Below are 13,126 nucleotides of genomic sequence, written 5' to 3'. Positions count from 1 at the left end.
TCAGCAAATAAACTAAGTAGCAAGTTGCTGTACTTATTGAAAAGAGGTGTAATTAACGGTAATGGTTTAGTAAAACCATTTAAAACAAATGTACAGTGCTGAAAGGTAATTCAGGTTAATTCTTGGTGTTTGGCTATTTAAGGAATAACTCAGGGTTTATAAAAATTTCCATGAGTCCCATTACTTTAAGTGCACTCTTGGCTAATTAAGTTTCAAATTCAAGCAGATTGCCACTGCCCAATTAATTTTAGCTTGTGTTTAGACTACAGCCACACAAACACCACATTATTACAATGCAATTATCTTTTATTGTTCTAACACAATAAAGTACATTTCAAAGAACAAACACTGAATGCAGTGTAAACAACTATAAAAAAAAAAGAAAAATGCTGTAAAAAATGCCTTCATAATAAATGAAGTTATCCTTTTCTTCATGAAACTATACAAAGGGTTTTCCAAATAATTCCAATTACTCTCTCATCTCTCCATCTTCCTCCTCCTCTTCTACCCCACGTATATATAACACATTGTTGCATCTGTATAAAAAAGGAATACAATAGTTAAACAGTTTAGCAGAGAAAAGGTAGCAGTCACATTGTTTTTCTAGAGAAGGGATACAATTCTTGCTACTAGGTAGTTATCAAGAAAAAAAAGGGCAATCTACTCACGCCTCCTTGGAGGTTGTGCTTTAAAGAGAATATTTAAAAGGACAATTTGTTGCCTTTTTAAATAATTGTTAAATTACACAGTTTAGATAAGAAACTATTTAAAAAGTACATTTTTTTTTTTTACAGAATATACTTTACATTTTTCACTGGTTCACATGTATGTATATATATTTTTATTTATAAAGCGCTACTTATGTACACAGCGCTGTACAGTAGAATACATTAATACAAATAGGGGGTTAATAAGATAATAGATAAATACAAAGTATAACAATAAATACAAATACATACAAGATACAGTTACAGTTGCAATAAGTTAAGAGTCAAAGACACAAGAGGATGGAGGTCCCTGCCCCGTAGAGCTTACAATCTATATGGCACATGCAGTTGCCTTAACATGCTGACAAGAGTTTGCTTTCTATTTCAGAAAAGCAGACATATATGCTGTAATGTGACCACCTACAAAGCATCCCCAGTGCACAATTCTTACCTTATCAAAACTTCTCCAAGATGTCCAGACAATGCACCATCAATATATTCTTCTGTGTTTGCAAGCTGCAATAATATATATAAATGAATTAACCAACAGAAAAAGCTTCTCACACATCACAGCAACCTTGGATAATGGACACTCATTACTTTCTCAACCATCATTACTATAAAAAAAAAAAACTCTGCAATACAGAAATATTAATATTAATTGTTACTTATGTTTTAAAAGCAATTAAGCTGGCTAATTGGTGCTAATGCTACTAGGGTTAGCAATGGTACTATAAAGTGTCACAACACTCTGGCAAGCACTCCAGCTAATTGCATGCAACCTTAAGCAGCACTTAAAGGAACAGTAACACCAAAAAATAAAAGAGCTTTAAAGTAATGAAAATATAATGCACTGTTGCCCTGCACTGGTAAAATTGGTGTGTTTGCTACAGTAACACTACTATAATTTATATAATAAGCTGCTGTGTAGCCACGGGGGCAGCCATTCAAGCTGGAAAAAAGGAGAAAAGGCACAGGTTACATAGCAGATAACAGATAAGTTCTGTAGAGTACAATAGTGTTTTATCTGTTATCTGCTATGTGCCTGTGCCTTTTCTCCTTTGAATGGCTGCCCCCATGGCTACACAGCAGCTTATTTATATAAATTATAGAAGACTTTCTGAAGTAAACACACAACTTTTACCAGTGCAGGGCAGCAGCACATTATATTTTAGTTAGTTTTTTACACTTTAATTTTTTGGTGTTACTGTTCCTTTAATGTATTTCATTGCCAGCAATGGGCTGCTGATGCCCAAAACCATTTTACTTGTGCAATTTCCTAGTGTTAACTAGAGACAGAGGCAATCCAATCCAAATGTCTCATACACTGCTCTAAAATGGCAACAGGAAAGCCCAGATACAATTCTGGCACAATATAAAGGGAATATAATATAAATTATATATACACATGCATACAATATATATTTTTTTTTATTAAATAATCTAATAAATTAACTTATAACAGCAAGTAACCAACTATAATATCTGACATGTTCAGTGCTATTACTTACCTGCATGTTCATGTATCCATCCACTGATACCAAGTAGCCTTTGTACTCCATCCCCCATTTCAGCTTTACCATAACTGGCTTACCAGTGAGGCCATTAAGGAAGGGTTTTGGATTCAGTGGTAAACTCTGAAAATATAATCATTTATAATATAAATATTCAATAGGTCTTGTGATTAAAACGTCAACTCATGCAATAACCTGAAGTAATCATATGCATACATTTTCAATACTATATCTCTGCCTTTATTTGTCCTCAGTTTTCTCATGCTCCCTTCCAAGAAACCAAAAGGGGACACCTGCCTAATAATGATACTTGGGGCACGGCCAGCAACAACAACCACAAATCCATATCTAATAGAAATCATCCTTTCTTTGGTAGGAGGCTATATATTATTACACTACCACAGTAAAATGAAAAAGGGGCATTTATTTATTCTTCCTGATAGTTGAAAGTGCAGTTCAATAGCTGGAGGGCCACAAGGCTGCACATCACTGCTGGCTGAGGGCAGTCACAGTACAAACAGTATAACATGCCATTTGTAGCATTACCACTTGAGATATGATAGGCAGAGGAACACATGGCCTTTAGGAAATTATCAACTCCCATGTGCCACCGCTTTAAGAACAGACGCAAACATCCCATGTTCGCGGCTCATCCCCAGTAGAGATAGTACCATCCCACGCTGCATGGCTACTTATATTTCAGCGCAGCCTACACCGCGCCTTACATACAGGCTCTTTCCGTGCAACGTGCCCTTAGCGAGTACACACGCTGCAAAGATAACACGTTACGCCTTTCCACACAGGCCTAACAATAAAGCAACCAAACAAACCCGAACCAACTGCATAACCCATTCTGTAAATCCGGCGGGATAAGCTGCTACTCGGGATAATGAACAGCCCCACACACCATGCTGCCTGCACTCCCCCCCATCCCTACACACTGACACCCCCTGTCCCGCCAGGCCTGGAACTCGCACACCTCCAGTACTTACCATGGTGCGACCGCAGCCTCACAACAAACTGCAGATCAATAAAAAAAATTCCTCCCCGGAGCGTCCCGTAGAACACACCGCTGGAGCAAAGCGGGAAATGGCTGCCAAGGCCCGGAAGCGACAGGAGAAAAGACCATAGAGAGCCGACACGCGTTGAATGGCTAACTGCTCCCTCTAGTGGCTGGAGTTGGATTTCCAACATGACTCCAACAATCGCCAGTGGAGGCGGGATTATTTCACAATGGTGTTGTATTGTACAAGGCTCACCCTCTGTGCTGACTCCGGGCCGCCTCAGTACTACTAGTACTACAGGGCCTTCCCCCAGGAACCGCAATTAGGCATTTCTAATAAATGCAAGTTGCTATACTGCGCTGACTGCAATTACAACAAATACAAACATTGCGTCCCGTCTATTTGTATTTCGTACCTTGTTTTGATTATTTGTTAACGCTATGTAATTATATTCACTATTATGCACAACAGTCCAGATTTAGAAGCCTTGATTTTCCGAGGACTTGGTGGCACTTGGAGGGTAAAATTAGAATGGGTAAAGGAATACTGTCATGAGAAAAGGTTTTTTTTCAAAATGCATCGGTTAATAGAACTTCAACAGGTTTTTTTTTATATTTAATTTTAAAAGTTCACATGGGGCTAGCCATATTCTTCATATCCCAGGGTGCTACAGCCATGTGACTGATAAACTTCAGTCACACTTTACTGCTGCGCTGCAAGTTGGAGTGATATCACCCAGGAGTACCTGATTCCACAGGTAGAAAGAAAACCATGATAGTTTTCTCTGTGCTCTTTAGCACATTTGTCTCCCAATGTAATGCAAGCTGTCCCCCTTTATACCAGAATCTGTGCGCTTTTTACAAAGAAAGAAAAAGTGAGAGAGGGGTTGCATTACACTGTGACCCTAAGTGGGTTGCATACCCCCCAACTGTCCCGCTTTTCGCAGGACAGTCCCGGTTTTTACAGCGCATCCCGCTGTCCCGGATTGTTCAATGAATGTCCCGCATTACGGAAATGCAGAACATTCATTAAACTATCCAGGCCAGCGGGATGCGCTGACTGCAGCCAGCACTCCGGCTCCGTCTCGTCCTGTGGCTCCTGCTTCTTATTCGGCTCCTCGTACGGCGGCGACAGGCCCTTTTATAAGGTTGCGCCCATGCGTACGTGTGATGTCACACGTACGCACGGGGCGCAACCTTATAAAAGGTCCTGTCGCCGCCGTAGAAGGAGCCGCATAAGGAGCAGGAGCCACAAGAAGCAGCGTCAATGGGGGGCACTGTGTATGGGGGGCATTTTCTATTGGAGGTACTCTCTATGGGGGCAATTGGGGGCTACTGTGTATGGGGGGTGTTTTCTATTGGGGGTACTCTCTATGGGAGCAATTGGGGGTACTCTCTATGGGGGCAATTTTCTATTGGGGGTACTCTCTATGGGGCAATTGGGGGCTACTGTGTATGGGGACATTTTCTATTGGGGGTACTCTCCATGGGGGCAATTGGGGGCTACTGTGTATGGGGGGCTACTGTGTATGGGAGGATACTGTATGGGGGGCTACTGTGTATGGGAGGAAATGTGTATGGGGGCAATTGGGGACACTTTCTGTGGGGGCATTGTGTATGGAGGGTACTTTCTATGAGGGCACGGTCTATGGGGGCGTATGGGGGGGCACTGTCTATGGGGGTGCTGTCTATTGGGCCATTGGGGGCACTATTTTAAAAATGAATTTTAAAAATGGGGTGTGGTAATTGGGGCGTGGCCACAAAGTGGGCGTGGTCAAAAAAATTTGTCCCTCTTTTCATTTTTCAAATGTTGGGAGGTATGGGGTTGTGAACTGTTCCCAGGGAAGTGCTGATATAACTGTCGTGATTTTTAATCTTGGTGCTTTTCCTGATGGGGTGTAGCCGACTCACAGTTGTTCACATTTTCACAGCAATGTAAACAGACCCTTCCCCTAGAAGAGTTCAGTCCCCTGGCACAACAGTAGCACAGCCTGTGGGGATGTATATGTTTGTGTATTGAACATTTATGTTTGTCTCTGCTTTAAAAAAGGAGCACATAACTGTGCCAAAAAAATCAGCAGTTAAAAATGTAATGTGTGCCTTGGTAAATGCTGCAGAAAATAAGAATACAACAACAAACAATTTTTGTTAGTTGATTTGCAAAACAGTAGGGAATCTAATATTTAGCCTGTATTTCATAATCCCAGAAATTCATAAATACTATACACCATTTTTGTTAACCCTTTTTTTTAGCGATGGAGTTGTCCCTTTGTAAATTGCACAAAATCTTTCCTCACTCTTTGGCTCAAATGTGTGAAATTACATTACATGTATTGAGAAATACCATCTTGTGTGCCAGAGTTTACTGAGTTGTATCCAGTGAGGGGTTTGTGATCAATCAATCAATGTTACTAACAATGTAAGTAGCATCGGTTGGTTGATCTACTTTACCAGGATATACTGAAATTAGGGCTTTGCTGGGCCCTCTAAACTCCTGGGCAATATTTCCTACTTTTTTTGTTTGCCATTAGGGCCTCTCTTGGTGTTTGCAAAATACTTCTCTAGTCTGATTTGTCAGTTAAAATAAAAATAGTTACATTTGTGGTATAAGAAGTTATGAAAACTAAAACAGAACATTATTTCTGTGTGGCACATTCAATTAATGGGTTACACTTCCTTCCCCTGCTATATGTATGTGCAGCTCAAGTTTTCTGAAAAGATTGCATGGCTAATGCCTTGCCAGGTGACTAGGGTGCACAGCATTAGTTTATAAGTCTGTTTGCTGAAATAATTTCTTGGTTGCGTAGGAGAAATGAAAATGCTATAATTTCTGGACACTAGGTGGCACTGTGCCACAATAATACAATTTGAATTCCTAGCCATAATCATAACAGCGTTTAAAATGTTATGATTTTACACCATCCATTACCATATCTGAAATTATTAGGAGTAATCAATTACACAAAGATATATAATTTATATTGTTTAGTATTTTGGTTTACTCTAGATATTGAAACCATTATTTTACTCCACTTTAGACCTATGTAACCTATTAAAGTGATTCTGTAATTATTTTATGGTGTACTTTTTATTTCTAACATTACACTGTGTACATTGCAAAAAATTCACTCTAGCATTTCAAATTTTATTCTTGAACCAACAATGTATTTTTTAGGATGTAATATTGGTGTGTAGGCAGCCATCTTAGTGCACCGTGCCTGATTCTGAGCTTTCAGAAGGAACCAGCACTACACAATAGAACTGCTTTCAGTTAAGCTATTGCTTTTCCTACTTAATTTAAGTAGAGTAACCATGGCTTGGGTGAGCCAGATTTGGCAGCAACCCATGGCAACCAATCAGATATTTGCTTTCATTGCTCTACCTGCAGCTGGATGAAAAGGGCTAATCACTGATTGGTTGCTATAGGTTACAACCCAGGTAAATTGCCCAGTCTTTATAAATGACCCCTGTTCATTCATACTGATTTAAGTACTGTTGGAATGCATGGCCATCTTTAATTGTGGGAAGAGAAAGGTGTGGTTCTTTTTAAACCATGTCTAGAACCCACAACTGAATTCTAGGAAAATGAAAATGCAACCCACTTATAGTATGGAAAGTGTGGAATTATTATGGCAACAACTTGTGTGGCACACCAGAATGAATATGTGACAGGTCTGTGTTTTTAAAAAAAAAAAAAAATAAACAGTGCATTTAGCAAACATTTATGAATATTCTGGTTCTGGACACTCAGGTAATGGTTTAGATTCTAAGCACTGTATTTAATAAGCATTTAAAGAGGCATGATGGAATGTCAGACTTCACCATTTCGTGTTAGTACATAATTATGTAAATTTACTTTTGGCTAACCAACATTAATATTTGTGTCTTAATGCAGGTGCTGAAGTAATTACTGTCTGTTTTGATAATAATATGCTTGGTTTGTATAGCTGCCAAAGATATGGATGCTTTGCGTGTAACATGTGGAATAAACACTGAATTGAGCTTTGTTCTACCTAAACCTGGCTCTGCTCCCACTTTTACTACTACTACTGCTGCTCCATAACCCTGGTGACTCAGCACACTGCCTTGGGGTAATCTTTGAATATTCCTTTTCTAGTCACATTAACACCACTGTAAAAACGTTGTCAGAATGCCAGTGGCTGCTCCTTTCTTTTTTGAGAAATAATTGAAACACTTATCAATACCCATTTCCTATCTCATAGAAACCTATAGGAACCTTCTTATAAGTGGCCTCCAAGTCTGCCACTCATCTAAAAAGCTCAGCTCAGTTTCTGATTCAATATTGACACTTATAGGCCAGTTCCCCAAGCATTGTAAACTGTAGTATTTACTCAGCTCCCAAACTTGTGCAACATAATTTTTAGCAGGAAAAAAAAAAACCTGTTATAGAATTGCCACAGGGCAAATGCTGAAGACTTTCTGAAGATATATAGCAAATGCCTGTTTTATTCTTTATCTACTTAAAAAAATACAACAGAATGAGGTCAGATCAAACCTACTTAATTAACCCTTTTTTTTTTAACTGATTTTGCATACTTCTAACATTTAGTTGTTAAGGGCAACATAACTTGCCCTTATTATTGAAACATTTTATGGCTCATTTATGACAACAAGCCCTAAAATGAATGCAAAGTTGTGCCAGATGCCACATACAGCATGTGCCTGCAGTGAAGATGGAATTCTACGATAAACCATATTGTGGGGTAGGGAGAGGGGAATGGTGATGTGCATCCAAATAGTACACTTTGCAGAACGTGCAGCAGAAGTGTTAGACTTGCTACCTGGTACTATTTTAGTGGCCCACATGGGCAGATCAGTGTGATATCCCTCAGATATGCCTGATTCTGACCAGCTAATTGATGCTGAACGCAGGTAAAATGCAATATGCTGCATTTGACACTTACATGCTCCTGCATGAGTACAGCACGATCGGATAGGGCTGCACTTCGCCCTGAATTCCCCTGCAGGGTCAGACTGGGCCAAAGGGCACCAGGAAAAAACCCAGTGGGCCCAGACCCGATCCCTGCTGGGCTCTTCCCGGGTTGTCTCCCTCCGTCGACACACTGAAGGTAAGTTTAATTTATGCCCACTCAGGGGAGGGGGTCAGGCGCGTGGTGGGGGCCATCTGTATGAGCCCTTACAGTTCTACCTTTTAGCCATTCATGTTTTTACCACTTACTCTACATCATGTTTTTCTTGACTTTTCCTTATCTGGCCCCAATTTAATCATAATAATGATAATGACATAATAATGACAACCAGATGTCAATAAGATTCAGATGAATAAGCAGACATTACAATAAAATAAAACACTGCTGGATGTAAATAGTTATATGAACAAGCTGTTGAGTATCTGGGCAAATACTCTGCTGTTATCTGGTAGTTCTATCATGCATAACGGAAATGCACAGATGTGCAGCACATCTACAAATTGCATTGAATCTTGTGGGGCCAACTATATATTTCTATTTAGTTTTTGTCTCTGTATTATAGCCTAATAATAAAAATGTGGCAACAGTATATTTATTCAAACAAATTCACTATATTTTGTGGCCTTGTGTTTTGAGATCATAGTATGTAAAGTGGCCAAATGCATTGCCATAGAAGGTAGCAGTGCTGTTGAATATACTGTAACTCAGTGCTGTCTAACTTTTGTGGTACCGAGGGCTGGAATTTTTCTGGCCTACATGGTGGAGGGTCAATAATGGCAGCCAGTTTTAACCACTCCCCTTTTTTAAACTGCACCCACTTCAAACCACACCCATGTTATGATATACATGTTCACATGATATGTGAAAAAAGTTAATTACAGGCAGTATAGGGCAGGCAAAGTATGGCACACACAGGCAGCATAGGGCAGGACGAGTATGGCACACATGGGCAGCATAGGGCAGGCAGAGTATGGCACACACAGGCAGCTTTGGGCAGGCAGTACATACAGTGACACAATTCTGGCACTGTTCACTGAACAGGTGAACAATGTCGGCGCTTACAGACTGAGCCTGAGGTGTGAACAATACAGTGGGTGAACAATGCAGGGACTAAAAGTTGTGAAAATTAGATGGAATAACATGTTTAAACAAAACAAGAATTTACACTCTGAATCTGAGGTGTGAACAATGCAGGGGGCAGTTAATCTCAATACTGAAACACATTAAATCTTACACAAAGGTGTAAGCAGTCACAGAAGCCAGACAGAGAGTAAGGTGGGGGTCACACGAGAGGCTGCAGGCCCCTAGTTGGACAACACTAATGTAATTTGTTTTTATTGATTGCCACCATTTTACGTACTAAAACATACTGGGGTTGATTTACTAAAGTCCAATAAGCGCTATTGCATGGTTTTTTTGCATTCAAATTGACACGATAAATAACGACCGATTCGGCAAAGTAATTTTGCATGTGTTAAATTGCGCGCTACTGCAATGCGTTAATTCGCGCGTAGAAATAATACTAACGCATGATTCACAAACACATATGAAGCGTTAAACGCGCTAAATATGGCATTAGTCTGTGTGAAGATTAACACCTACTTGGGGCAGGCGGAAAATTGTGGTTGGTGAGCTTTTGGCAACACAACATGGACTTTGCAATGGGATTTTTTCAAGTATGTGTTGGCCCTAGAGTCATGCATCCTCCAGTTTTCAGGGAAATGGTCATTTTCAGAAAAGTATTTTTACGAACGTAAAATCGTTAAATCGTGCACTAATATAGCAAGCGGCGAAACATATTGCGCGCAGCAGGAATTAACGCACGCACGGAAAATAACACAAGAAAAACACTCATCGCGACTTAAATAACGCAAACAGCATCGCGTCTAAATTAACGCAAGCATCCTTTTAGTGCATTGTGCGTTAAGTCGCAAAAAATAAGAAGCGATAAAATTTTTAATGCATGCTATAAATAGCACTCGTTTTAACGCACTTTAGTGAATCAACCCCATAGACAGATACTCCTGAAATAAGGAGTCCGTTTTCATAATATCAGAGAAAATCTAGTGTTCATTCTGTTTTTAAACTCTGCTAAATATAATCTTGGTCTTTTGATAAACATTCTCACTGTTTCCTCCTAAATCCCCTTATATTCTGGCCAAGAAATTTCATGCGTGTTTGCCTACTGAAAATCCTGTCTATAATGTCTAAGATCTTTGATGACCAGGTGTTTTGATCCCCTGTCTCTAATTTCTGTTTCGTAATAGGGAGAATTAATTGGTCAAAAACTGAACTTTGGACTTAAGGATTTTCTTTTTTTAGAAATAATGACATGTTAGGAGAAGATAAAATGTCTCATCAATCAGTGTTCATCAGCCCAGTCCAGTCTTGGAGGAGTCATGTGAGCTATGTCCGCATGTCTGTGGTTGCCTTTGTGCCCCCTGGATATTATGACAAGAGAGTAAGTACACTAATAAGTGATTAAATCCTTACCTAAATAAGCCATTATCATGAATGATGATTTACTAGTGTTTGACTGGAAATGAAAAATAAAAGTTTTTTTTACGATCAAGGATTATTCACATTTTGCAGCATTTTATGGTGGATGCTATTTGTAGGAGATGACTTTTAAGTAAGCACTGTCATATACTTACTAATATGGAAGTATCAACAACATGGGACTATTAATGGTCCTCTTTTTTTATTTATTGAACTATTGTAGAGTGGAATAACTTTGCTGCTTAGATTTATTGTCTTGTTCATGATATTGGCAGATATATGTACCATCTAATGTTGTGGTAAGTTATAATGCTACATTTGTACACTTTTGACTGGTCCTGCCAATGCTTGGCCACTTGGCTTTTTGTGAATGAATTAGAGGACAACAGGGGACATAGGATATAAGAATCAAACCTAAGAACTAAGGTCTGTAAGGTAGCAATGTGTCAGGATCTGTGTTTCTGGGGTTACTCCACACAGACTCCAAGCTGCTGGTCACTCACCAGTGGCCAGTCCTGACACAATTGGAATCACTGTGCACTTTATTATACTGGTAAACTGTATGGGGAAGCATACAAGTCATAAGACATCTAACCAAGTGGGTCAGAACTCTCCTTCGGTTACCAAGAACATCTAAGCATTCAAAAAACAGGTACCTGCTGATGCCTCTAGCAAATGATTCATTGAGGTCAGGGCCATTTTAAGGCCTTGGTGGGCCCTGGTCAAAGATCCAACTGGTGGCCAAAAATGTTTTAAAGCCACACCAACTTTTTGGCCACACCCATTCTAACAAAAAATAACACAGACATGCCAGATTAATTACTAAAGAAAATGGATAATGAGCATATTAACTGCAGACATGTAAACACTTAAATAGCATAATGGGCATATTAACCTTAGTAGTGCCAGTATAAGTATTACAGCAAATTAATAATCAGCATATTAACCCCAGATGTGCCGGTATAATTGAGATAGAAATTAGATAAGTAGCATATTAATGAGAACTAATGGGCTTTTGCACTTGAAGCAGGGGTAGTAATAAATGACCAATACAAATTTTATCTTTAACTATTTTTGTTTCTATAAAATTAAAAAAAAAAATCTTTTTAAATTCACAGTAATACCTTAGCATGCCATAACTCTTCTGACTCTAACAACTAGTTTTCTATTCTTTTTATGTACTTACATATAGTTTTAGAGGCATTCTTTTAATGAACAGCAAATGTATATGGTCTGAATAGAAAGGAGGGTAAGCTCTTTAGTATTAAAGGAGAAGGAAAGGCTAGTTAAGAGTTAATCTCAAGCTGCAGGCATACCTTCAGTTGTCTCAATAGTGCCCTTAAGTCTCCCCATATTTCAATCATTCAGATGATCAGAAGCCAAACAGGAAGAAGAAACGCTGAGCTGGGTAGAGAAGATTCCTATACTGCAGTGCTCCTGCACAGACACTTCGACCAAGACTGTAGGTGGCGCATGCGCACAAGCAGGAGCACTTCCCCTAGCGTCTGGTTGCTATGGAGATGGCCACCCTTATAGAAAGTGGATGCAGCGGCAGCTGGGGCCATAACAAGAGGTCGCAGCCGGGAGGTGGGTGCTGGGGGAGAGGGGAGCGGGGGGGGGGGTGACGACGAGTTGGTGTGTGAGCTGGACGAGTTGGTGTGTGAGCTGGGGGGGGAGACACAGCAGGACGCAGCTGCTGGGGGGGGGAGACAGAAGGACGCAGGAGGGAGTGGGGGGCCGCAGGGAGGATGTGGAGGATGTTGGGGACGCATGCGCAGTAGAGACAGTGAGGGAAAGGGAGTGGGCATCCCTTGTTAAAGATGGCGGAGCCGTTCACTAAAACAAGTATGTAGAATGTAGTAGGTATATCTCTGTAAATCGTTCATTAGGCAAGCCAGGAATATAGCGTTTTTACACAGCAATAGTAGTACTATTTAATAGTGTGCTTAATAGATTTTGACTTTCTTTGTCCTTTAAGAGTGGGAGTGCTGTATACTTCTTTGTTGCAAATCTCTGTTATCTAAAATAAATTTGGCTTGGCTACCTTTTCCTTTTTATCTCCACAATATGATGTAGAGAGCTGAGAATAAATTGGTTAGCACATTTAGGGCTAAGCTCAATGGGAGATTTTGATCAGATTTTGTGGGTCAGATCTTAAATGACCTTGTCGTGCAATACCATGCCACAGCCCCAGATTTTGCAGGATCCTACAAAATCAGATCTCCATCAGTTTTAATGTAAAGTCGGATCAGATAAAGTTGGATGGTGTGTTTTGTTCCTGAATCTACTGACAATGTATTTCAATGAGGAAAAAAAGTCTGTCAGATGCCATGAGATTTTCTTGTTGGATAAGGGCGCAGCATGTAGAATTCCCTTCATACATGTGTGTCATGTTGGGTGGCAATCATGTAGTTCACACATCAGATTTTTGTATCAGTCCCATTATATTTT

The 13,126-nt window shown here is 39.8% G+C and overlaps 1 protein-coding gene across 1 annotated transcript; it reads right to left on the bottom strand.

Moving 5' to 3' along the window:
* Positions 1–291: 291 nt before the first annotated feature.
* snrpf (small nuclear ribonucleoprotein polypeptide F) lies at positions 292–3,344 on the bottom strand. Its single transcript, NM_001005083.1, is given in 4 exon segments — positions 292–536; positions 1,159–1,223; positions 2,219–2,344; positions 3,214–3,344. Coding segments are annotated over 4 exon segments (261 nt in total). The 5' UTR covers positions 3,217–3,344; the 3' UTR covers positions 292–469.
* Positions 3,345–13,126: the final 9,782 nt, after the last annotated feature.

This window comes from Xenopus tropicalis, chromosome 3 (genome assembly GCF_000004195.4).
Source record: "Xenopus tropicalis strain Nigerian chromosome 3, UCB_Xtro_10.0, whole genome shotgun sequence".
In the NCBI taxonomy this organism is placed as follows: domain Eukaryota; kingdom Metazoa; phylum Chordata; class Amphibia; order Anura; family Pipidae; genus Xenopus; species Xenopus tropicalis.
The sequence above is the reverse complement of the archived record's forward strand: the minus strand, read 5'-3'. Positions and strand labels throughout refer to the sequence as shown.